We start from the raw sequence: 24953 nt of genomic DNA, 5'->3' as shown, positions 1-24953 counted from the left end.
ACGTAGGACACTTTTTACAGATAGATTTTTCTTTACGCGCAAGTAGGTGAACAGTTTTCTTGTGAGACATGATATAAATAATACCGTTTTTGTGAGCTATAACGATAATAGCAATACGTGTTTCCTACATAATATCTTTAATATGTTCCTAGCTCAGTAAACACAATTCTATAGACAAAATAAATAAGAGCTCTTAGAATCAATTAATTTAAGTTTTATCCAAGTTTTGGGAAGTTAGCTGGTACGGAGAAAAATATAAATGAAAAAGGAAATAGGTAGGTCATATGTACAAACATTTAGTAACGAATTTTATATTCAAACAGATAGTATAATACCTATTGCCTCGATATTTTCTAGTGTAGATTTAATTCGTGTGGTTGAAGAGAAACATATAGGTAGATATTGCACTATGTACCCGCATAACATTTTATATTGGTAGAGCCACAGACTAGTAATATACTACGGTTAGCGTTTAGCTACTATTATGTATTTTGTGCTACGTTTGTGAAGTCCCGTGTCCCAAAGTGGGGTAAGGGGCAGATGCATTATGTTTCACTGATCGATTTTCTTTAGGGACAAGTAGGTGATCAGCCTTCTGTGTCCTGCCAAACCGAGACATTTTTTTTTCTTCGTCTCCACCGGGAATCGAACCCAGGACCCCTTGGTTCTACGCTCATGCGTCAACCACTGTACCAAGGAGGCGGTCACGGTACGATGCTACGATAGAGCCCGTGGTAGAGCCTTATTGTAAGGTTTTGAATTTATCCGTTGTTCTCATATTATTTTGAGTAGATGTCATATTTTGTCATGGTAAATAAATAATATTCACATATGAATGAAACTCATCAAACAATAATTAGTAGATAATAAACATATTTATAAATTAGAGGTTCAAATAACGGGTTTTAGATATCAATTTAAAAAGCTTTAGAAGAGTTTTTGGTTCTGTGTATTTTTAAACCATATTTATTGAAAAATTATTATAATTACTTGAAAAATGTGCGAGTTAGGTACCTTGTTACTTTCTTTTATTTTAGTAAAGTGCCTATATTATCCCATAGAGCAATACGCATTGCCAAAATGACAATGCTTTCTCGTTTCTTTCTTACATTCAACTAGTGTATGATAATGTAGTTATAATTCCTTGATAAAACGATAATTGACGGTAGCAAACCCACTAACGACCTTTTAAAATTCATTCCTTGCATAAACTAAATAACACAACCTTCAACTAACAAAACTTTCCACTAGCACACTAATTTCCCTCGCATAATAATTATCTGGACAAATTAAAAAGTAAGGCTTCTTTCATTCGCCTCTGACTATAAAAGCCCTGTCTTCCTTGTCCCCAGCATCACATCGCATCTTGTTTTCATTTGTAATACAGATAAAATACAACTAAATCAAAATGTACAAAATCATCTTCTTCTTCGTGTTAGTGGCCTGCTTGTCCTTTGTGCATGCACAGTTGACATTTACTTCAAGCTGGGGCGGCAAACGATCAATGGGACCAATGCCTTGCAGGAATGAAGATGCGATTGCTAACGTTTACAGATTAATTCAGGTAAGTTAACTGGTAACATTTTATTATCTATTTTTCGAATATGAGTAATTAGTTAGTTAATACTGGCGAGTAATTTTTGAATTATAGGGGATGGATGCGGGATGCATATTCTTTTTTTCGGAAGTAGGTCCTACTAATTAAATTTTAATTCGTGGAAAATCTATATTTCCAATATTAGATACTATATTAATCTAATAGTTTTTACCGTTTAAAGATGCTTCTAGATTATAAGGTACTTACCTACTTTACAGCTCCCACTTGAAAACAAGATCGTATCTAATTTTGTTGTTTTTATTATTTTCAGAACGAAGCCGAGAGATTATTGCTGTGCCAAAAGCCTTGAAGGATTTCATCTTATTTCGTTTGATGTTCCCACGTTACGGCATTATTTGTTCAAAGGAAATAGGATTTTCATAATAATTATTATGTTACCTATGTTATGCATTTTAATATCATAAATAAATATAAATGGCAATGTTCTTAAATTATTGAATAAAAATTATATTTTAAAGTTGTTTTTTTTTTTTTATTTACCTGTGCTACAGCCTCTCAATTGATCTAAATTTTTATCATAAAACTTCAGTAGGTAGTAGTCTACTAGGACCTAGGTACCTACTAGTTTTTATAAAATCTGTATAAGTCATTAAGTACTGTAAAAATTTAATAAAACTCCTTGGTTCATAAGTGGTGACTATTAAGTCGACAAATTTTATCATCTATTTAAAGTTGTTTTACTGTAACTCTACATTTTAGGATAGAAATAAAGAGTAGGTAACTAAAGATTTTCGATTCGAAAACGATTTTGTTTGTTAGCAACTATTCTACACTATACACACTTGTAAAAATTTACATGGATAAAAAATGTTTGAGTTTGATAGGTATATTATATACTTACCTAATATCTAGTTATCTCCCCGAAATTCGGACATAAATCCAAATTTATTCCACATACAAAATCTATTAACTTTGTTGAATTTAATAATGAGAAAATTTTAAAGAATAGAACAAATTAGATCACCGCCGAGAGGCTAGGTGTTGATTGGCAAAAAGACGCTAGTTCGAATCTTGTTCGAATCCATTCGAATTTCGAATCCCGTTTCGTGACATTTTGAAACCTAAGTGCTTTTTATGAAAATTTCTGTATTTATAAACATTACAATCACAAAAACTTGCTAGTTATGCATTAGTTTGACACAACTACAATATTATTATTAGCAGTAAATAACTAAAGCAAAGCTAAAGAAAAAAGCTCCTGAAAAGAAAAAAGACGTATGGCACTCCGAGGACTGTCGCGGTAAAGCGGCATAGCATCAAGCATGCCTTCAAGCCACACCTCCGTCCTTCAGCCACACATTCGTTACGGAATTTCTGGATTCGGTCCCCGCGCTCAAGGCCCGCGATAGAAGCTTTGCAATAGCTTAAAAATAACCATTGAATTATACAGCTTTTCTTTGAATGTCCATTTATAAAATTTAAAACTTGAATATATTATCAGCTTGGTCACGGCCGGCGTCTGGCGAGAATACCTAGCCAGATTACACCAATTGCTAATTTTTTATTTTAAGCTATTGCATAGACCTCACGCTCCCCACTCCGACGGGCAAGGAGGTGTGGATTGAAGGCATGCTATACAATAGCTTTACCGCGGCAGGCCCCGAGTGCAACACGTCTTTTTTTACTTTTATATTTGTTTTTATTGTTGAAAGGTTCTTACAACCAAAATTACCGCGGCAGTTCCCGAGTGTCACACGTCTTTTTTTACTTTTATATTTGTTTTTATTGTTGAAAGATTCTTACAACCAAAATTAAAAGTATTAAAATAAATTTTGAATAGGGCAGGTATTTTTTAAAAATCCTTGATATATACATATAGTTTGGGGGAGTCAATCTGTCTGGCAATGTTAAAGGGACAGAAATAAAACTTTAAAATATGGTCATACTTTTGTCAAAATATATAATATATTTATTTTTTAATCCAAATACTAATACATTTTTGTTTTCTTTTTTAGTCAAATTTTAATTAGCCTATTACAGTTATTAACATTCTTAATATTGGTTTATACACCCGGAAAACTGCATAATAGAAAATCAAGTGAATAAAATTCCTCATTAATCCATCAGGCTCCAGAATCACAGACACAATACAAAATCTATTCTGTCCCGGTCGGATCTGGCCGTTCGGGGCTCAATGGGTTAAATTTTCAGCAGAGTAGCAATGTAACATAATTGAGACCAATATCCAAATCAAACCTACTATAAGTTTAATAAACTCTGTTACAACAATTTGATACATGTTTCTCTTTTCTATGTACCAGCATGACATTAACCTTTTTTTTCAAAACTTAATTTATTTGATGATTACATAATCTTAATAAAATACTAAACCTAAATCTTTTATAAAATGCTATTTGTTCAAAATATCCCCATACATATAAACCAATATTTAGAATGCCAAGTACATATATAGTGATTTAAGAAGCTGATGGTGACAGCACTTGGCTGATACCACTTGTGTCTAGCGACATTCTCGTGGAGCCAGTGTATTGCACATCATCTTCATCCAAAGCTTCTCTCATGCGTCGCTTATAAATCTCACTGTCCGGATTGTTCTCTTGATTACGGCACCTATCCAGCTTCTTCTCAATGGCTCGAACACGTTCCCGTGCCGGACTCTCAACCATCTTGACCATAGACCTTATTTTACGGACAGCTTCTATAAGTATTGCTAATTTATCAGGCCCTGCGTCTCTGAATAACATATCCGTCACATAACTATCCAAATTCTCCTGTTCCTTGCTTGCTGCGTGCAGCACTGCAGCTAATGCTATTTGAGATGGCGCATACAAGAGACAGGCATCAGTCAAAAATACTTTTTCGAGGAATTCGTCAATTCCGGATCGTAAACGTTCCGGATTGGCCAGTGAACACCTCGTTTTTATGTCGATCAAGAATCCTTCAACCGGTCGAAAAGGATTATGTATAGTCAAATGATAGTTCAGTTGCTGCATTAACAGCAATTCATTGTTTAGTATAATGTCTGAAGCTTTTTCTCTGTCGCCTTTAATATTTGCAACAAATTGGCCGATAGACACATTAAATTCTTCAACTTTACACGCTAAATAAACACACGTAGCCAGAATTTCTTTCGGATGATAATCCATAGATGAGTTGTATAAATAAAATCGTTTAAAATAGTGAAATGCTGTTCCAATAACTCCTTTTGGCATAGGTGGCTGAAATCTCTTACAAAACTCTTTTAAATGAAGCTCATATTGTTTCAATAACAGTCTTTCTTCTTCAGGAGATAAAAAATAATTGTACCTTTGATGTTCATCTATATGCTGTCCATGTTTTGAAATGAATACTACGTTATGTTTTTCCCGATGGCATGCTAGCTCATTTTCGTCACTGAATGTCCAAAATTGTCTTTGTGAGCTTGTCGAGAACATTCTGGTGAAGATTCTATCGTAGTCAACAATTAAATATTACAAAATTACAGATACATCTCACAGTTGGTCGTCGTTTTTCACGACGTTTTTAAATTCAACGATGACACATGACATCAAAGACTACATGACATCGTCTGTCTGTTTTGACTTTTGATCGTCAGATCGTGTTTTGATAGTATAAAAAAAATGTTACCATTAAAGAAAAAGAAGAAGTTATACTACCCCACTTAGATCATTAAGTAATGGATGGAGTACGCTGGCAAATGTTCTAACTAAACTTTCTGCTGATTTTGGTGCGGGGAGGGCAACTCACACTATTGAAACACAATCACACATTCACAAAAATAATTTGTGTCACGAAAGTCGTAAAAATTTACGACCTTTTAAGCGACGAGTTTTTAAATTCAACTCTATCCCTTAGTTCATAAAGATTAAATTTGTATTTCATTCCAAGTTGTCTCGTGGGGAGTGTGGTTCAATATCGCGTTCTAAATTCAACTTTATAACTTAGATCATAAAGATTAAATTTGTATTTCTTTAAAAGATAGTCTCGTAAGGAATGCGGTTCATTATCGCGTTTTAAATTCAACTTTCTCTCTTAGTAGATAAAGATTAAATTTGTATATTTTCTTTCCATGATAGTCTCGTCTCTTTCTCTCTCGAAATATGACTCGATTATTTGTCTTGATCATATCGCTAAACGATACATCGACGATTATTAGAAATTGCATTTAATTAGAAATGTACGTTAAAAAATAAAAAAATATACACAAATTAAAGGTTATTCCATCTTTTTTAATATTCGACATGTTTGAATTGCTTCTGTAAGACTTGACAGTGCAAAACGGCATTTTTAGCGGAGCACTCGCAGACGTCCTTTCGATGTTTTACGAATACGCAGAGTGTTTGTAATCGATTACGCAAGTAGTTTTTATGAAAGCATAAGATTTTTCGATTCGAATAATCTTATACCTCAGCAAAAGGGGAAACGCCTGCGAGTGTTATCCATTACTTAATGATCTAAGCTACCCCATAATAATCCTCACCATAAAACTGATTTTCTGATAATAATTGTGGAAAATAATAAAACATAAAACAATTGACAAAAAGAAATTGAATGTTAATATAACGATAATTCTCAATTATGAGATTCTAAGTATATTACAATATATCTGTACGTATTTATCCACCACTTACAAAATAAATTGGTAATGGTTGCTTGATTGTTTCAATTTATTAAATAAGTTTTTTTCACAGCGGCATTATACGTAATTTTAATTCAAATTATGTACTTCTTTTATTGAGTGTGTTTTGGTAACTTTTCTCAATGAGTCATCTGTAATTTTATTTTACTCAGTCAGTTCCAGTTCATTGATCATTCTCTGATCAGTCCTCTGTCAACTGCTGTCAACTGACAGTTTGTATGTTGCGTGAACCGGAATTGTCTTGTAAATTGTAATTGAATCATCCGTCATCCGTGACTAGACATGCGCAAAACAGTACGTCAAATAGTAATGCAACATCACGCATCTCTTCCACGGAAGTGATATTACTCCGTAACATCACACATTACCCGATCGATTTTTAATGAAATGATGACATTAATAATATTATAATGTTTATATCTGAGGTTTATATTATATTAATGGTGATATGTGAAGTATTACAGATCATATTGAAAAATAGCAATAATAACTGCAATACTTATTAGTTATTACATATCGTAAAATTACAATTTAAGTAAATATTTAAAAAATGTAGTTGATTTTCCTTCATACTTGGCCAGTGGCCACGTACTTTATGTTGTTTGTTAATAATTATAATGAACGCAAGCAAATGTAAAACAAAATAAAAAAAAGTGAGTGATGCGAGTGATGTTTGTAACTGATGCGTAATGCGTGATGTTGCATTACGTGTCAAAGTGATGTTACTTTTGTACTATTACACGCATTACCTACCCATGTCTATCCGTGACCGTCAAGTCGGAAATTAGATAAATTTCGTGAATTTCGGTAGTTTTTAGCGAAATTATATATTTTTACAATGTCGCGACCAGGAGATAGACCAAACCAAGCGCAAACATACAAGCTTGTTGTGGTTGGCGGCGGTGGAGTTGGAAAAAGTGCTATAACAATTCAGTTTATACAGGTATTTTTCCGTATTTGTAAAGTCTACGCCTACGAGACGTATGTTTGGCTTTACCTAGGACTTGCCGAGAGCTATTTTGAAAACTGAAATGTTTCTTTGTAATATTGCAAGTTTGTTAATGGCGTTTTCACATGTATAGTATCATGTATATAAATAGTGCTGCTGATGTTATGCCAAGGTGATAGCATTGAAGACGCCGCCCACTGTGTATTTCATGTCATGAATTCTTCCATAATTTTTATTATCTCCACACATGTACAACTATTGTAATAACATACTACCTTTGAGCTAATAAAACTCTTTGATGCATTGAGAATATATTCCTAAACCAAATTAATTATTACTTACTTATAAAATTAATTTAAATCTAAAATTAATATTGATCATGATCACTTCTTTCCTAAAAATTATCATAATTATATAAACAAAGATAATCTATAAAGTCTTTGTTTTTATTAGGTATGACATCATCATGCTGAATTAAAGAATTTCATAGATCTGATTCTTTAAATAATGTTATTTGTTGATAACTTGTTAACCAAGCTTTTTTAATTGCATTAAAAAATTATCTTAATTTAAACAAAAATAGTCTTAACATCCATTGATTTGAATCCTAAATATGTTTGTCACTATATTTCTTGGTGTTCACATCATCGTTTTGATGGATAAATTCATCCATCAACTGCAACAGGACACTGAAAAAAATTACAATCTCTATTGAATATACACAAAAAATATAATACCTAATTAATCTTACTGATTATTATATTATTTTAACTTGTTAGTGAAAGAAAATCTCTACGACATGAGAATGTTATATACATAGATTTATCTTGCCCATCTCAATTTATCCTACACCATCTTGCTACAACACCTCTTAAACAAAAAGTGATAAACGAAACACTAATTAATGTTAATTGCCATATTTTCAGAGTTATTTCGTAACGGATTATGACCCCACCATTGAAGACAGCTACACCAAACAATGCGTCATTGACGATATTCCAGCGAAACTTGATAGTAAGTTCTTATTATTTAAGCGAGCAACACATTGATTCATTTATAGTTATTTGATTCATGAGGAAAACATGACACCTTCTATGGTAAAGGAAAAGCAAGTTTCTGGTTAATAGAATGATAAAATTGTTGTATTTATCATTTCCAAATGAAGTAAACATTGATTTATGACTTGTTTTAAGTAATTTTTTATTACATATGTGGCAATTTGAAATGCAAAAGACTGGGTGTGTTACATCCATACTAATATTATAAATGCGAAAGTAACTCTGTCTGTCTGTCTGTTACTCAATCACGCCTTAACTACTGAACCAATTTGCATGAATTTGGGTATAGACATATTTTGATACCCGAGAAAAGACATAGGATAGGTTTTATCCCGGAAATCCTACGGGAACGGGTTTTTCTTTGAAACGCGGGCGAAGCCGCGGGCGGAAAGCTAGTTTAATATAAATCAATGCATCAATTTGTATGAAATATGTAATGCAAAAAATTGAAGATATAAAACAGGTTTTTTCTTTTCAAAAATCAACCCCTTGAGATCAAATAAGGGATAAAACCTTCCGTCGACGAACGCAGAAAAAGCCGGAGGTCACAGCTAGTTGTGATTTATAGATACATAAATTTTAACTTACCTTTCAAGCACAGTTACTCACATCTTCAACCGACAATTTGATCAACACAAAATTTTAGTAAAATTGTTACATATTATGTTACTCAGCCAACATTTTCGCATTTCACATTCAAACGAAGCTTCAGACAAATAACTTACTTTCTAAAAAAATTTCTAAATAGACAATACCTTCCACAGTCCTCGACACAGCCGGGCAAGAGGAATTCAGTGCTATGCGCGAACAATACATGCGTTCTGGTGAAGGTTTCCTTCTCGTGTTCTCTGTGGCTGACCACGCTAGCTTTGACGAGCTCTTCAAGTTCCACAAGCAGATACTCAGGGTAAAGGATCGAGATGAGTTCCCCATGCTGATGGTCGGGAATAAGGCTGATTTGGAGCATCAGAGAGTGGTTAGTTTTTTTTTGCATGCTTAGAATTGTGGCAAGGCTGTTAGGTGATTAAGTGCTTTTGTCTCATTCAATTTAATTAAAGTAGAGGGTAATTTAGATGAAAACTTTAAAATATAATGAAAAAAATAATTAAGATGCATTGATACAATAATAATGAAATAATCATGAAAATAATATTTCATATTCATTGAGATTTGAGACAGACAATGATGAACAATGAACGTAAATCTATAGACACGTAAAAACCGATAAAAAGAACAGAATGTATGCTGCTGAGGTAAGCGAAAGATAGGAAAGGACATCTCTAATCTTGAAATTTTTCGCATACATAATTGGAATAACATACACTTAGGCCTGATTTTTCAATGCTTGGATAAAACTTATCCGTTCAATAAAGTATTACAGGATAATATTAAAATGTCACTTAAACTGTCAAATACGGACAATTAGAATACGTTTTTAAAATGGTAGTTTTATACATTATTCGACGAATAAGTTTTAACCAAGGATTGAAAAATCAGCTCTTAATATTAATTCTGCAATGTTCATTTCAGGTAACACTAGACGAAGCACAAGCCCTGTCCCGCCAACTCAAGATCCCATACATTGAATGCAGTGCCAAAGCGAGAATGAATGTAGACCAAGCCTTCCACGAGCTTGTTCGTCTTGTGAGACGCTTCCAAGAAGCTGAAAGGATCCATATTAAATCTGAACACAGGAACAAAAAGAAGAAATGCACTATCTTGTAACGGACTGACGGTTGGACAATGGCAGGTAATATAGGCGATTTTTGTAACGGCATTTTTGTATGGATAAAAATTACAAGGTTAAAACTTAAAATTAATGTTTTATACTAAAATTGTAGTTGTGTAAAGGCAGCTGTATGTTAGCTGTCGACTGTTTGAGATTTTAAGGGTAATTTGTACTGTCTAATGACATGAGAAAAGTACACTAAAGTAAAAATTTATGTATTCATCTAGACTTCGCTTTGTTTAGAAGCCCTTATGAATCGCTTAATGAAATAATTTTCAGTTTTGCTAATTGGAAAACTAAAAATTTTGTTTTGCTAATTGGTCTATAACATTTTATGCTTATATTCTGTAAACAGTTTTTACTTTGCAAGTCTTCAATTGCATAGGCGTTGTATTTGACATGAATACGAAAAAAAAATTAACAATATGATTTTTTTTGACAAATTCTTACAAATGTTACCTGCTATATTATATGCAAATAAAACGGATGTTTATTTTTAGTTCTATATAGGTTGTTTGTGACCACGCGAAGAGCATTTTTTTGTTATTTATTGTCCCATAGCGTAAGTTATAATATTTATGAACTTGTGACAGCTATTTTGGTTTATTTATAATTATGTCTATATTTCTGTCTACTTAATAAAAATAATTTCAATTTAATAATTAAGCCATATAATTTCGTTCTAGTTCTATTCTATTATTTATCAATCTATTATAAAGTGTTTTCAACTTGGAACTGGCAATATCTACTCAGAAATTGCCATCAAAATATATAAAAAAAATAATATATTTATACGAATTTCGTTTTTCCCAAAGCAGCTGTCACATTAGTTTTAATATTTCATACACGTAAGCTTTACTTTAGATGGGCGTAGTTTTTATTATTGTATATTTATTTCATTATGAATACATCACATAATATTCAGTATTTTAAGCACAGATCATGGTGCTTAAGTCGCACAAGATGGATAATAAGTTTTAGGCTTTATGATGCAATAACAGGTTTATTTTAAACATTCAAAATTATTGTTTTGAAACAATAAACTGTGAACTTGGTCATAATATGTATGTTTTTATAACATATGAACCTTACTTCTATGTATGTATTTGTGGATATAACAGATTATTTTATAGGTAAAATGCGCATTACGCAGTTACGTTCGATAGTTATCGTTTTAAGATTACAATAAAGTGGATACATACGTCAAAAGAGAATTTACAAAATGTTATAAAGACTTTTCAGAACATACAATTACATTTTCCGTAACCTTATCTCTTTATCGCGAAGAAATATCGTTTTCCTAATACATTTGAGTGCAATGAAAGTCTAACGAGCTAATGCTATTTGTACAAATTACAAATTAATCAATGGAAAAAACTTAAGTATGTCTAATATTATGCGATGTTGTCTATTATATTATCCTTTGTGTTGCCATCATATGTTAACTTTTAATTAGTACGTGCTTTTAATTGATGTCACGTAGTCGGTAAGTAATTTGCATAGATGTATCTTTGTTATTATTTTCATGTCACACACCATGTCAGGAAATCCGTTGAATCTAGTCTCAATTGAATATGGTCAGTTATTAAACTGAATAGCATCTCTAAATTAAAAAAAAAATGGTAGGTAAGGTTATATTTTGCTTTTTCTAAAACTTTTTTAATACTAAAAATGTTGTTTTGTGTTCACTAAAGAATTTCGATTCATTACAAAGTAAATGGCTCCTCTAAAATAAATGCCAATCAAAAAGGATATTGCCGTTTTACTGCTCGAAATTAATATCAACGGATTTTACGTAACATGTATGGCCAAAAAGTGCTTTTGTATAGTAAAATTGCGATTTAAAATCGGTAAAATATCGTAACTCGTTTAACAAATACCTATATTATGTACTCTTTAACAATAAATTTATTAATACCAAAGTGCGTTTCGTTTAGAAATCAAAGTACCTTTTACACTGCGAGGTAATAAACGTAACTAACTAGTATAAGTTTTTGTATCTAAATGTATTAGGTATTGTAATGGTCGTTGTTTATATTATTACGTCAATGTTATATAGAACTTTGAGTTCATGTCATTGTGAGATTATGGATGTAAAGTTTTCATTCAGGTTAAGATTTTTTTATACGGCATCCATTCATGAATTCACTATTTGTTAAAGTGAAGAACTGGTAATTCCAGTTTGACGGCTTTTTGCATCTGCAAATTATTTGCTTTTTTTAACATTAAAATACAATATTGCAAAAGAGGTTGATTTTAATGATGAGTGTAGAGGTGTAAAGGAAATCTACATAATTATAGAAACATGGATATAGATGTGTTACACAACTTAATTTCACAAGATTTTTTTATCCTTACCATTGCTGACTTTATAATTATAATTAATTATAAAGTTTCTGGTGATTAGAGATGTACACCACTTCTACACTCCATGTTTTGTATGTTCACAATTTTCTAGCATTGACGAATTATTGTAACTTAACACAAGTAAACCAATAACATAATTTACAATATTATAAATAGTTAAGGCATTAGTGTAATGAATATATATTTTTATATTATTATTATTATTTGTTTGTACGGATTTTTTGCGAAATCACAAGTTTATGTGCACAGATTTTGATAAACGTTTACAATATTTTTAAGCTTTACATAGTGCCAGTTTTGGCGGCAATTTTTTTTCCACCGTGTACACAGATAATGTAAATTTTTTTGCATACCTTGTTTTTGTAATATTTTTTACAATGTCGTTTTTATATCATTGTAAATAATGTAATTTATAATGTTTACATTCTTATACATTATACCTTTTGATATTGTTCTGTAGTTGCCGTTGAAATGTATTTACAACTAGCCATTTGTATTTAAAGTAATTGTTATTACATTTCAGTGATCCAATAAATGGGTAGAATAAAGTATCACATAATGTCTAGTACCATGGGAAACCTGTTCTAATAATAAATATAAGACCCATTATGTTTAAACAACCACTTGGTCAATATATCAACAAAATTAAAGAAGTTGTATATGGTAATTTTTTGATGTTGAAAATATAAGTACCTACCTAACTAGGTATTTTATAAATAATGCTGATAAATATTTTAAATGAAATTACCTTCAAGTAAACCAGTTTAACTTTACCTGAATAAAAAATTTGACGTACAGGAAGTCGAGCAAGAAGTATGAAAATTTTCGTACCTATTTGACTTGAAAAAGAACGTATTTATGTATTAGCAGTTTTTTATTTATTTATGAACTGTACGTATTTTATTGTGGTATAATGAAAGAGCTTTAACCTAAGGCACTGGAGCCTGACTAAACTGTTGTTAAGGTAATATTGTAGCGTAAAATAAAGTAACATGAAAATGTATTGGATTTTTTATTACCTACAGTTATCCTTTAGTTTTAGTTCCTTGCTCATATCATTTATTTCAGATTAAGTTGGAATTCTTGAGAGTATATTATTCACGATGTAGGTATTTAATGTGGGATGCAATTGCAGTGGCCTGTGGGTTGCATGCGTCTTTTTATCTAATACTAGCTGCTCCGCGCGGTTTCACCCCTGTGGCTCCACTCCTGTTGATCGTAGCGTGATGATATATAGCCTATAGCCTTCCTCGATAAATGAGCAATCTAACACCGAAAGAATTTTTCAAATCGGACCAGTAGTTCCCGAGATAAGCGCGTTCAAACAAACAAACAAACTCTTCAGCTTTATAATATTACTATTAGTATAGATTCGAAGCGTCAATTTAAACAAAAAATGTTATAGAAATCAAGTTTTTATCTTAAATCGAGTATGCATACACTCTAGTACTCGAAGCGACTTTTTAATACAAACTAGAAGTTTCAGACAGTGCGCGCACGAGCAACTTTGTCTCCGCAACTATTTTGTCTCTTCACCCATGGGCTAGTATGAAAGTGCGCCCACGTAGCGACGCAACTCCCCATACAAATTGATGGGAGAGACAAAATAGTTGCGGAGACAAAGTTGCTCGTGCGCGCTCGCTCTCAGGGGGAGGAATTTTAAGAAAAGTTTGAGCAAAAAAAAACATTTTATTCCAATAAAACACCAATAAACTATCACGATTAAATATTTATTTTACAACATTCTATTCACTTATTAGCAAGAGCAGCGAGGTCTGCAATGCAGCGGTCCAGGGTCTGCTTCTCCTGGTCTGGTGTAATGGCCTTGGTTACATTGGTTACAACCCAGTCAACGAGGTGCTTCTGTTCAAAGCGACGTTCTAGAACTGCCTTTTCGAGTTGGAAGTCAAGACGACGCTTGACCTGTTGAAAAAAGATATTTAAATAAATAAATATTAAATATTTCAGGACAATTTTCACACATGGCACGATCTGATCCCATACTAAGCTTTCGCTTGTATTATGGAAACCAGATTGCTGATAAATATACATAATATTATATAATTTTAAATAAATACTTATATAGATAATTAACACCCAGACACAGAGCAAACATCTACGTTCATCACACAAATATTTGCCCCGGGTGGGAATCGAACCCACAACCTCTGGCTTGGAAGGCAGGGCCACTACCAACCAAGCCAACTGGTCAGTCAATTTCATATTATGTTTACTGTGAACATAAGTTTTAAAAATATTTTTAAATGGCAACAGCAGAACTTTGATTTGACCCCAAATCTAACATTAAAATAAATAGTTAATAATAATAGGGTTGCATTTAAAATGTTTTTAGACTAAATTGTTACTAGGTTAGTTTTAACTAAGAAAAGGATCTTGAGTTAGGTACTTGTTTACTGAGAAACTACTTGTATAATAACAATTAATGAAAATCCAAAATGGAAATAAAAATAATTGTTTTATCAAAATAGAATGCGCAAATTTGACGCAATATTTATTTAAACTGGTATATATATATCTAAAAAACGTAGTTTGTTCCACAAATTAACTTTTTATGTTGTGTTCCTTCATTATTCTAATTTTAGCCATAAACAAGACCACATTACCTCCTGGTAGGTGTTCATGAGGCGTTCCCTATAAGCGGCTTCCAATTGCAGCAGAACATTCTCCTTTTTAGCCTGGATGAGCAGTTCCTGACCTTGGGCCCTCCATTGCGCATCTTTCTCTGTTTCAATGGCTTCTTCCAAATGTTTGATGGTGTCTACGCGCCCTTGGTTCAGGTCGGTTTCAATTTTCTGGAAGGTTGATTAATGAAGATTGTTAATGAATAAAATATTTTATCTAATGAAAATTAATATAATTCATAATAAGTAACATAATAAATAAACTAGAATAAAATTTATGTATTGTTACTAACCTAGGATAAGAATATTGTTACTAACAAGTGGACCAAGGATGTTACAATAAATAAATGAATTATTATTATTATTATAATGAATTCAATGTAAATAAAAAGTTTCAATAGTTATTTATTATCTTGCACAAATGGACATTATGTGAAAATATTGAAGTGTTATGTTTTACATTTATTCATATAATTTTATTCAAAACATTGTACAGTATGAATCAAATTTAATGGCAGCTCAGAACATCGTACGTTACAATGTGCAGAAATCAACTTTAGTTAAACAATTAGACTTTTACTGGTTGTATGTGCACTCGCAGCTAACTTTCGCCATTAAGATTGAATCAAACCATACCTTATATGTGGAAAAGGTTTTGTTAAATCAATTAAATTAATCTTAAGTCTATACTAATATTTTAAAGTTGAAGAGTGTTTGTTAGTTTGAACGCGCTAATCTCAGGAACTACTGTTCCTGATTTGGAAAATTCTTTCGGTGTTAGTTAGCCCATTTATCGAGGAAGGCTATAGGCTATATATCATCACCCTAAGACCAACAGGAGTGGAGCAATGCGGGTAAAACCGCAGGGCACTATATTAACATATAGTTCAGAGCAGCTTCCTATTGTCTATAATATAAAATGAATCGCAAAATGTGTTGGTAAGCGCATAACTCGAGAACGGGTGGACCGATTTCGATAATTCTTTTTTTATTAGATTCCTTTAAGTACCAGGATGGTTCTTATGTAGAGAAGACATAAATATGTACCACGGGCGAAGCCGGGGCGGACCGCTAGTATTTCAATAAATTATACATTTCAACGTACGTCAACTTCCTTGTCCAACCAAGCAGCGATTTTAGGACCCATCCTGGTGGTACCATAGTAGACCATCAGCAAGATAGACAGACCAGTGTAGTACTCATGTTCCATGACATAGATCTCCTTGCTAAAGAGGTAGGTCATCAGACCAACACCGAATGTGTACGGTCCAGTCACACCGGTCTTTGAGTGGAAGAATTGGAACCTGGAATAAGTAATTACAAGATTAAAATATTGTGTAATTATATTGTATAAGTTGCAAAGAAAATGTTATTGAAGTTTTTATTTCGTGGATCATTTAAAGGAAAATAACTTGTTAGCTTAACTGATATAGAAATAGGATTGGTATATTATTATAGTCATTATTTGATACAATGGTTTTAAAGGTTAATATCTGTTCTTATTAATTTCTAAAAAATACAATATTTATAGATTTAGATTGTGGACTTGTTACAATTGATAGCGTTTGCAAAGTTTAAGCCTAGTTATAATACTCCAATTGGAAAAAAATCTAAATCATTCCATTGAAATCCAATGATAATGGTTGGTCACAAATTTTATTTATAATATTTGAAATGTAGAATTTTTATTGTTTTAATAGTTAGATATAAAATATAGCTTTAGATATTGATAAATAGATATATAATTAAATATTACCATTCTTCAGGAATGAATCCGAGTCTGACTTTGCCAGGTTCACCCCTGACTGGTCTGGGGAAGTTCTTCTCATCTCGCACTCCAGAAACCTCGGAGCTGGAGGTACGAGCTACGAGGGCTGTTGGAGTGGACTGCCGGGCCAATACTGAGAATATTTGATAGCAACCAATCAAAATAATGTCTATTACCTAATGCTACTTGTAATACCAACTATGGTATGAACAATGATATCGATCTAATGTCTGTAGGTTTTGAACATCGAACAAATGAGTAACTTGATGCGAATTTGTTTAAATTTTTTCGCTTATCAGTGAGATTTTAAAGGTTACTTTTTACAATTATTTTTAAATGTTATGTTACAATTAAAATAGTTAATTAATGTCGTATGAGGCCACCCGATTGTGAAGGTTTAATAATTTATTTATCTTTCAAAAAAAGAACATTAACTTTTTAAAACACGGTAGGCACTTGTCAAACAGACGATTACATAAACCTGAAACCACCCGAACACCAAGGTTAATTTTCATTTTTATGTATTCTATGATTCCATAAATTTAAAGTTAAATTGAAATACATACCTGAACGCAAAGCCACACGAGATAGCATATTTAAAGCGTATTTTAGTCTTTAAAATTTAATTTTCCGACAGTCCCACAGAATAGTACTTTGCATTAGTGATGTTCGTAAACCGCAAACTAAAATCGGATATTTTTATAATATTGACATATTAGTGTTGGGTGTGTAGCTGTTGTAGACTATCGATAAATAAAAATAGATTGTATACTCGGGATATTTAACACACCGAAAAAGGATATAATAGAATTAAAAAAAAGACTTTGTATGTATTAAAATAATTAAACATTACTGTTAAAAAGCGAAGTGGTTACAAAAAGTATAAAACTTTCAGGTATCTGGCAACAAATTGAACTTTATTGATCCAATTGTGCGAAATTGTATCTCAATACATTTCCTTGAGTGGCTAATAAATCTAGTGGTAAAAACTCATACTAATAATTATTATTCTCTTTGATAAACAAAAGGAAAATGGCAAATATTAATAATATATGGAAGATGATGGTTAGTCGTTGCAACGATGTCGCAACCGAATATATTTTATAGTTACTGTGTAATTTCTTTGGTTTTATTTTCATTTCCTAATCTCTTTCTGTAATTTGCTTCTATGTGTTTTTATTTTAAAGCGCAAAATTATATAAAAAATAAATTAAACATAAATGAGAAATATCGATTACCGATTAGTGCGAGTATTTTACGACGTAACGCTAAATGTCAAATTGAGTTTCGACATTATTGATATTGGAAGAATGTAATGTAATGTGTTTACGAAGTTTTCAAACAAGAAATAATTATTATTTTGTACGAAAATATGGGGATTATTACGTCCTGTTGTAAGCCATCAGCCTCAGATGTGCTAACTCCAGACACAGTAAGTGTGTTTAGTTCTTATACCTTTTTTATGGATGGTATGCGAAATTATTATGATCTATTTAACATATTTTTTGTTGTAATATTTACGTAGGTAAAACAATTTTGCATGTAGGTTTGGTTTTCTGGTCAATACGTGTTTTAATAACATGTTCTGGTTTAGATTAGATTAAATTAATACCAATATCTAACTTGATTTAATAAGATAGGACGGTATTATAAGGTGAGCGTTTATAATACTTTTGTTGTCTGTTGCTAATATTTATATTATTAATTTCAATTAATACGTAATTCAGGTGACACGTGCCTAATCCTGTTATTTTATCTATTTATAACTTATCATTATCCTTTATCTAATCCATAATGATACAGTAAATAAAAGCTAATCCTTTAAATGTCAAAGAAATAAATCATATTTAATGGGTATTAAAAATTTCCATATATTTTCCTTAAGTGTTTCAATATTGTTACACTAGCTGCTCCGCTCCACTCTTGTTGGCCGTAGCGTGATGATATATAGCCTATAGCCTTCCTCGATAAATGAGCTATCTAACACCGAAAGAATTTTTCAAAACGGACCAGTAGTTCCCAAGATTAGCGCATTGAAACAAACAAACAAACTCTTCAGCTTTATAATATTGGTATAGATTGTGTTGACATAGGCCACTTTTTGTCGCAAAAATAAAACAATGTAATAGCTGTTGCATGTTCACAGGTGTTAGGTGTCTTTTATTTTTTTAAATCTCACTACTATCCTAATTTAGATTAGATAAGCACAAGTAGAAATTAATTAGTTGGTAGACATTTGACGGCACAATACGCAACTCCGAAGTATAAATAAAAAAAATGCTACATATCACTGGTTGTCCTTTCGTATACTTAGATATTTTGTAAACTGAATACACTTTTTCAATAATTATTATTTTGCACAAAGTAACAGTTGGAAAGGTTCTTAGTGCCACTTTTTAAAGTCTATTTTGATTCACAAATGAAAAAACTACCCTCGATATTGTCTTTTTAGATGTGTTATAGCTAATAATCATATGATAAAGTATAAATAAGGTCCTGGGTTTACCATGGAATCTTAAAGCAGCATTATTTCCATTGTTGGAAAAAGACAGAGCTATATAGGTTGTGTAGCACCATCCCTTTTCCACCCTAGAATTACCCCCTTGTTTGATATATATGTACTTACTTACTTACTAGAGTGGCGCAGGGACCTAAAGTGAGTCTTGGCCTCCAACAATAAGAGCCTCCATTTTACCCTATCCTGCGCCATCTCATGCCAGTTCATGCCGATTTGGAGGGTGCGCAGATCTTTGGCGATTTCGTCTTTCCAGCGGTACCTAGGACGCCAAACTGGACGGCGTCCAGATGGCTGTCCCAAGTTCGCTCGTTTCGCTGCTCGATCTTCTTTTCCCCCCCTCTCAAATTTTTAGTTTAATTACTTCTATAGTCAAATCTTCTACTAGTTCCTATGTTTTCACATCTCTTTAATAACAAACTGACCACTGCTTGTCTTTGACATTTCTTTGAGAATTCAATAATAATGTGAAAATGAAGCATAAATACAGTGACTCATAGACGCCAATGTCTATGAGTCACTGTATTTATGCAGTCGTTCCTCCGCATAGCAGCTTGGACTGTGGAAAATAGTGGCTTATGCCACACTTACGCGTATCCCTCGGTAAAGCTATGTTTACAATGACCGAGATACTTATCGCAGAAAATACTTCACGAGGCTACTCGCTCTGTATGGCCTATTGAGTATTGACTAATAATAACTTGCTTATAGCATTATAGTGTAATATTAATGTCAATAAACGAGGTGAACAAAAGTATTAAAAAGCCAATTGCCTATAAGTATATTAATTGATAAAGCAGTGATTTTGATAAAGTAGGTAGATGTTTTAAAAATATTGTCTATGGTATAATTATAATAAAAAATAAAAGCATTGCGTGGTTTTATAAAATCACGGTAAAAATTAAACTTTTTCACATTAAGGTCTCACCACACTAGGCGTAAGCAACGCGACGCGACACGCTAATATTCTTTCTAAGAAATTGTATGAGGCACAACGCACTATGCTACACCGAAACTGAGCGCCATGGACGAATTTGACCATTCGGCAAAAGCGGCGCGCCGCGGCCGTGTCGCATCAGTTAGACGCATAGTGCAGTCGGACCTTTATAGGCAATAGGCCAATAGTGGTGCTTAATAATTTGCTGGCGATTGCTTTGACAAGCACCTTTAGCATAACCCCTCCTCCGCGGCCGACAGTAAGACGATATGCAACACATAGATGAAAAAGTTTGATACGATGCGATGGAATAAAAGTTTCACTTATATAAATAAAAAGCTTTTACAAATAAAATTTTCTACCCGCGGCTTCGCCCGCTTTGTCTAAAACCTAACTAATTATAAACCTTCCTCTTGAATCACTCTATCTAAAAAAAAAAAAAACAACTGCATACAAATCCGTTGTTAGCTTGTATAAATTGTTGTTTTAGTAGCATTTTTATACTTTTCAATGAATATAAATTGTACATTGTAATATAAATTTGTAATAATGTTAAAAATGTCTATGTAATTGTCTTTGATTGTAGTCGTAAACATATAATCATACATACAGACGTGAGAAGCGACTTTTACTATGTTATTTAAAGACCCCTCAAAAATTAAACTACCAGGAGACCAGACGTCGCCAGCAGGTGGAAGCGGCTGAACGGCGTCGGGCCCAAGAAGCGGCCCGCGGGGTGAAGGATCCCGAGCGAGTTAAACGCATGCAGCAGCGCGCTGAAGAGATGGAACAGCGGGAACAGGAGCTGGCTAAGCAGGGGGGAGCTACTCTGAAGGTGAGGGTTTTATAAATAAACTAGCTTTCCGCCAAACATAATAAATTATATACTAAAACCTTCCTCTTGAATCACTCTATCTATTAAAAAAAAAACCGCATCAAAATCCGTTACGTAGTTTTAAAGATTTAAGCATACAAAGGGACATAGGGACAGAGAACGCGACTTTGTTGTATACTATCTAGTGATAAATAATAAAAAATGTATATCTGCTATGCAATTAAAACAATATTTTAACATCTTCTTTAAACTCGATTTTGACCTACTTTAAACGGAGGGATCTGTTGCTGCTGTAACAAAAAATACAAAAAATAAGAATAAAATACATATTGAAGGGGGCTCTCAAGCAATTTTATATGTATATAAAAAAAATGAATCCCTGTTTCCCTTGGTCACGGCATCGCCCGTGAACGGCTCGACCAATTAAGATATTTTTTTTGTTGTGTTCGTTATTGTCAGAAGGATCTTATGAAAAAAAAAATCTTAGGAAATTTCGCGCGAGGACGGGACAGCTGCAGCGTCTGTCGGGTCAGCTATTAGGTAAAAAATAAAAATTTTCCACAATATTGATAACAGCAACACGTAGACGCTTTACAGATTTCCCAGATTCTAAGAATATTCACTTAAAAACAGATAAAGTATAATTAAACGAAAATAGAATGAATATTAAGATATAAAAAACGTGATTATACGTCAGTCTGCTCGTTATTGATTATTATCAAGTTTATGTCAGTTCTTATAAAAACTAGCTTTCCGCCCGCGCCTTCGCTCGTTTTATCTAAAATAAATTCTGTACGAAAACTTACCTAGACAATCTATTGAAATAAACCCCCATCAAAATCTGTTACGTAATTTAGATCTAAGCAAACAGACATACAGCCGTTACGCCTTATGCGAAGGGGCATTCGTTCATGAGTAGAATTCCTCGCCCATGCACTTTGTGTGGGACAATAACACTCTTTTTTTTACCTCCCCGTGTTATTTTCGAGAGAAAACTTAGCATTTGAAGAGAAAAAAACATGAAATGTTTTTAATTTTTATTAAAGACCTTAAATTGAGCCATCCTTCTTCCATTTTTTCACAAATTCTTCATAGATTTTTAGATGTTTGATGAAATTTAAATATCCCCAGACTTCGTGAACGTGTGTAGTGTGTAAGTACTATGTAGGGATACGACAGAAAGCAACTGTTACAAGAATAATAAGGTGTAATTTATAGTACATATTATTCATACTAATTTAAATAAAAAGGAGAAATATTTTAAAGAAAGAAAAAAAGAGCGTGTATGCCTAACATACGTGTCAGAAGTGAAACTTCTTTGACAAGATTCAAAGATATCAAAATCGTCGCCTTTCTCCATGACGCGGACGTGACAATATTTCCATGATGCGACCTTGAAATTTTAGTCTCAACACACTTAGAGAAGCTTCACTTCAATAGGTTATTTGTACGAAACAACGAGTCCAACTGCACTTATCCGATTTTGAATACTGTAACAGTGTTGTTATTTTAATTTTTTATACGTAGCGTCTTTCTCGGTCGTGTGTATTTTATATGGATTCCTGTGTCTAAAAAATCAAAATTGGCTAACTAGTTTTCTCAACTCACTCAGAAATATTTCTCTTTAGAAAAGAAGAAAAGATTTCAAGGCAAAAAGTACATCTGTCGGTTACTGAATTGAGTATTTGACGTGAAGAGCGTATCAAACCATTCTTAAAATGCTGCTTTAAAAAATTTTTTTGGGACAATGTTTTCTCAGACCTTAATCAAATCAGTTCTCAATTCAAAAACCGGCTGTTTAGAAAAAAAATAGTATTTCTACATCAATGCATATATGTATTTTAATGTAGGTACTTTTAGATTTTTTTAACAGTTTTAAAATCAGTATGTTTCTTTTACAGTGGTCGGCCGAATGAGATCAGGCCCAAGGCACCAGCAGCCAGACACCAAATGAGAAATATAAATACAAGAACTGAGATTCTTAGTTATCTGTGGACCGACCACAAACAATAATGTATATCAATGTCTATTGTCTATGACTCTATGCTATCGTCTATGAGCTTACCGATTTTTGGATTCAATTCTTTACAATACATCACTACACCTTTTCTATAACTCTTTCGACGTTTCTGTATATTATGCTAAATAATTTATTAAAATGTATATTATGAATAAGGTATTATGAATTAAGTTAAACGTTGTTGTAAGGCGTGTTAGTGTTTTTAAATTATAATTATTCACGATTTTTTTGCTTTGATTGTTATTAAATTTTAAGAGGGTATTTGGTTGTTTTTTTTCTGTATTTATAGTATTATGCTATGTAGGTTTCTTTGTTTTTTGTATATTTCGGATGCAATTTTATGTATTATATAAGATTTTTTAATTGTAGTGTATAATTGGACGGCAACTACACATGTAACACGTAGATATTGACCAAATAGCTTTTAGTAGAGAGTAGTCAATAAATATTATATCCAAATAATATCAGATATTTTAAATTGTAATGTGAACAAAATCTTATGGTCTTACCACAAAACAATTTAAACACAGTCTAACTTTAAACCAGGGATTTGTCACTTTAATAGTTGTCAATGTGAAATACGACAAAACCAGATTAAAGACAACCCGCGCTTAAAGTTAAACCGTTTTTTGTTTAATGTCTATAAAGTATAAGGCCGGTTGCAGAGCTTCACCAACCATCAGTGCGTACGTCAGTCGCGCTTGTCATATGTATGGAAATTCATAAAACCGTTCATAGCTAGACCTAAAGAGCTAGACCGACCATATACGCACGCGTATTTCCATACATATGACAAGCGCGACTGACGTACGCACTGATGGTCGGTGATGCTCTGCAACCGGCCTAAGTGTTAATATCAATCGCTTTATTGATATTTTACCAACAAAGTCATGTGATTGTGTGTGCACTGCGCTAAATTAAAATGAATCAAATGCGATCAAAGTGGTATTGAGGACTGTTACTTATATTTCAACAAAGTAAATTAAAAAAACAATGAAGGAAATCGGACATTTTTACTCCTAATTTTTATTGAACTTTATCTGTATTGAATACAAAGAATAAAAGACAATCCTATTTAACTAGATAAGTACATATGAATATAATCTGTCCAATCAAATACTTTATCCGATTTTATGATAATTATAATAATCATGGATTATTAATTAATAACATAATTGAACAAATAATAACAAGAAATCAATCTAGATTCTAGAAAATTAAGATATTTCTTATTATTTCAAATTTTAGAAAGATATATTTTAGCTTGCAGACTTTTTGCTAAGTTTTTACAACAGTCCAACATAAATACAGAGAACATTTTATGTAGGTACCTATAGACTAGAGTAGATAATTTTTGAAACAAAAAAAAATCGCAGTCGGATGAAACCCATTAGAAAAGGAGGGGAATATGATAAAAATGTAAGGAAAAATAAATTACGGTCAATCCGAGTTCGGGAAGCGGGAGGGGGGAGCTTTTAAGAGAAAAAAATGGTTTCTCTCGATTTCCGACAAAACTACAAGTCCTATAGAAAAAAGTTCAATGGCAAAGTTGTAGGTAATTAAAAGTTCTACAACTTTTGCATTCACAATTTTTTCACATAACCTAAAAATTTAGGTGAAAAATTCAAAAAACCAAGTTTTTGGTCTTTTATTTCTATCTACTTCAAATTTTATTTTTTTTCTACGAAATTTGGTGGAAACTTACTTTATTATGTCCCAAATACACTGTAATTTATTTGATTGAAAATATTTATTTTTTCGCCTTATTTTGAATTAATACCAAAAAAACAACCTAATTTTCAATTGAAAATTCACCCGTCAAAATATCAGCTTTTTTCAAAAACTTGGGGTGCCTTTTATTCATTAAAATCTCTACTTTCATATGGTGTAAAAAAAATAAACACCACCATAGTAA

The 24953-nt window shown here is 32.3% G+C and overlaps 5 protein-coding genes across 5 annotated transcripts; 3 read left to right on the top strand and 2 right to left on the bottom strand.

Moving 5' to 3' along the window:
• Positions 1-1371: 1371 nt before the first annotated feature.
• LOC149899452 (adipokinetic prohormone-like) lies at positions 1372-2031 on the top strand. The gene is made up of 2 exons (XM_090113961.1): positions 1372-1564; positions 1869-2031. Exons 1-2 carry the CDS (start codon positions 1409-1411, stop codon positions 1905-1907), a joined length of 195 nt encoding a protein of 64 aa, XP_089970087.1. The 5' UTR covers positions 1372-1408; the 3' UTR covers positions 1908-2031.
• A 1462-nt stretch (positions 2032-3493) lies between these two features.
• CycH (cyclin H) lies at positions 3494-5140 on the bottom strand. The gene has a single exon (XM_090113960.1). It carries the CDS (start codon positions 5011-5013, stop codon positions 4036-4038), a length of 978 nt encoding a protein of 325 aa, XP_089970086.1. The 5' UTR covers positions 5014-5140; the 3' UTR covers positions 3494-4035.
• A 1289-nt stretch (positions 5141-6429) lies between these two features.
• On the top strand, positions 6430-11842 carry Ras64B (ras-like protein 2). Its single transcript, XM_090113523.1, has 5 exons — positions 6430-6495; positions 6989-7161; positions 8094-8181; positions 8990-9201; positions 9756-11842. The coding sequence occupies exons 2-5, from the start codon at positions 7057-7059 to the stop codon at positions 9948-9950; spliced, it is 600 nt and encodes a 199-aa protein (XP_089969649.1). The 5' UTR covers positions 6430-6495; positions 6989-7056; the 3' UTR covers positions 9951-11842.
• Positions 11843-14032: 2190 nt separating this feature from the next.
• LOC149899449 (ATP synthase subunit b, mitochondrial-like) lies at positions 14033-17444 on the bottom strand. Its single transcript, XM_090113899.1, has 5 exons — positions 17298-17444; positions 16720-16864; positions 16069-16267; positions 14946-15134; positions 14033-14244 (listed from the first exon to the last, which is right to left on the bottom strand). The coding sequence occupies exons 1-5, from the start codon at positions 17323-17325 to the stop codon at positions 14071-14073; spliced, it is 735 nt and encodes a 244-aa protein (XP_089970025.1). The 5' UTR covers positions 17326-17444; the 3' UTR covers positions 14033-14070.
• Positions 17445-18000: 556 nt separating this feature from the next.
• Positions 18001-23299, top strand: Svip (small VCP interacting protein). The gene is made up of 3 exons (XM_090113921.1): positions 18001-18163; positions 20854-21018; positions 22920-23299. Exons 1-3 carry the CDS (start codon positions 18104-18106, stop codon positions 22932-22934), a joined length of 240 nt encoding a protein of 79 aa, XP_089970047.1. The 5' UTR covers positions 18001-18103; the 3' UTR covers positions 22935-23299.
• The last annotated feature ends 1654 nt before the right edge of the window (positions 23300-24953 follow it).

This window comes from Colias eurytheme, chromosome 20, assembly GCF_061535395.1.
Source record: "Colias eurytheme isolate Ceu_HAF_F1 chromosome 20, ilColEury1 Martin Lab GWU primary, whole genome shotgun sequence".
Lineage (NCBI taxonomy): Eukaryota > Metazoa > Arthropoda > Insecta > Lepidoptera > Pieridae > Colias > Colias eurytheme.
The sequence above is the reverse complement of the archived record's forward strand: the minus strand, read 5'-3'. Positions and strand labels throughout refer to the sequence as shown.

Coding starts and splice junctions, on each gene's coding strand:
- LOC149899452 (XM_090113961.1), top strand. CDS start 1,409: ATGTACAAAATCATCTTCTTCTTCGTGTTAGTGGCCTGCTTGTCCTTT. Junction 1,565..1,868: donor ACGTTTACAGATTAATTCAG/GTAAGTTAACTG, acceptor TATTATTTTCAG/AACGAAGCCGAGAGATTATT.
- CycH (XM_090113960.1), bottom strand. CDS start 5,013: ATGTTCTCGACAAGCTCACAAAGACAATTTTGGACATTCAGTGACGAA.
- Ras64B (XM_090113523.1), top strand. CDS start 7,057: ATGTCGCGACCAGGAGATAGACCAAACCAAGCGCAAACATACAAGCTT. Junction 7,162..8,093: donor TAACAATTCAGTTTATACAG/GTATTTTTCCGT, acceptor CCATATTTTCAG/AGTTATTTCGTAACGGATTA. Junction 8,182..8,989: donor TATTCCAGCGAAACTTGATA/GTAAGTTCTTAT, acceptor TACCTTCCACAG/TCCTCGACACAGCCGGGCAA.
- LOC149899449 (XM_090113899.1), bottom strand. CDS start 17,325: ATGCTATCTCGTGTGGCTTTGCGTTCAG. Junction 16,268..16,719: donor GGATTCATTCCTGAAGAATG/GTAATATTTAAT, acceptor TACTTATTCCAG/GTTCCAATTCTTCCACTCAA. Junction 14,245..14,945: donor TCATGAACACCTACCAGGAG/GTAATGTGGTCT, acceptor TTTTTTCAACAG/GTCAAGCGTCGTCTTGACTT.
- Svip (XM_090113921.1), top strand. CDS start 18,104: ATGGGGATTATTACGTCCTGTTGTAAGCCATCAGCCTCAGATGTGCTA. Junction 18,164..20,853: donor ATGTGCTAACTCCAGACACA/GTAAGTGTGTTT, acceptor TTAAACTACCAG/GAGACCAGACGTCGCCAGCA.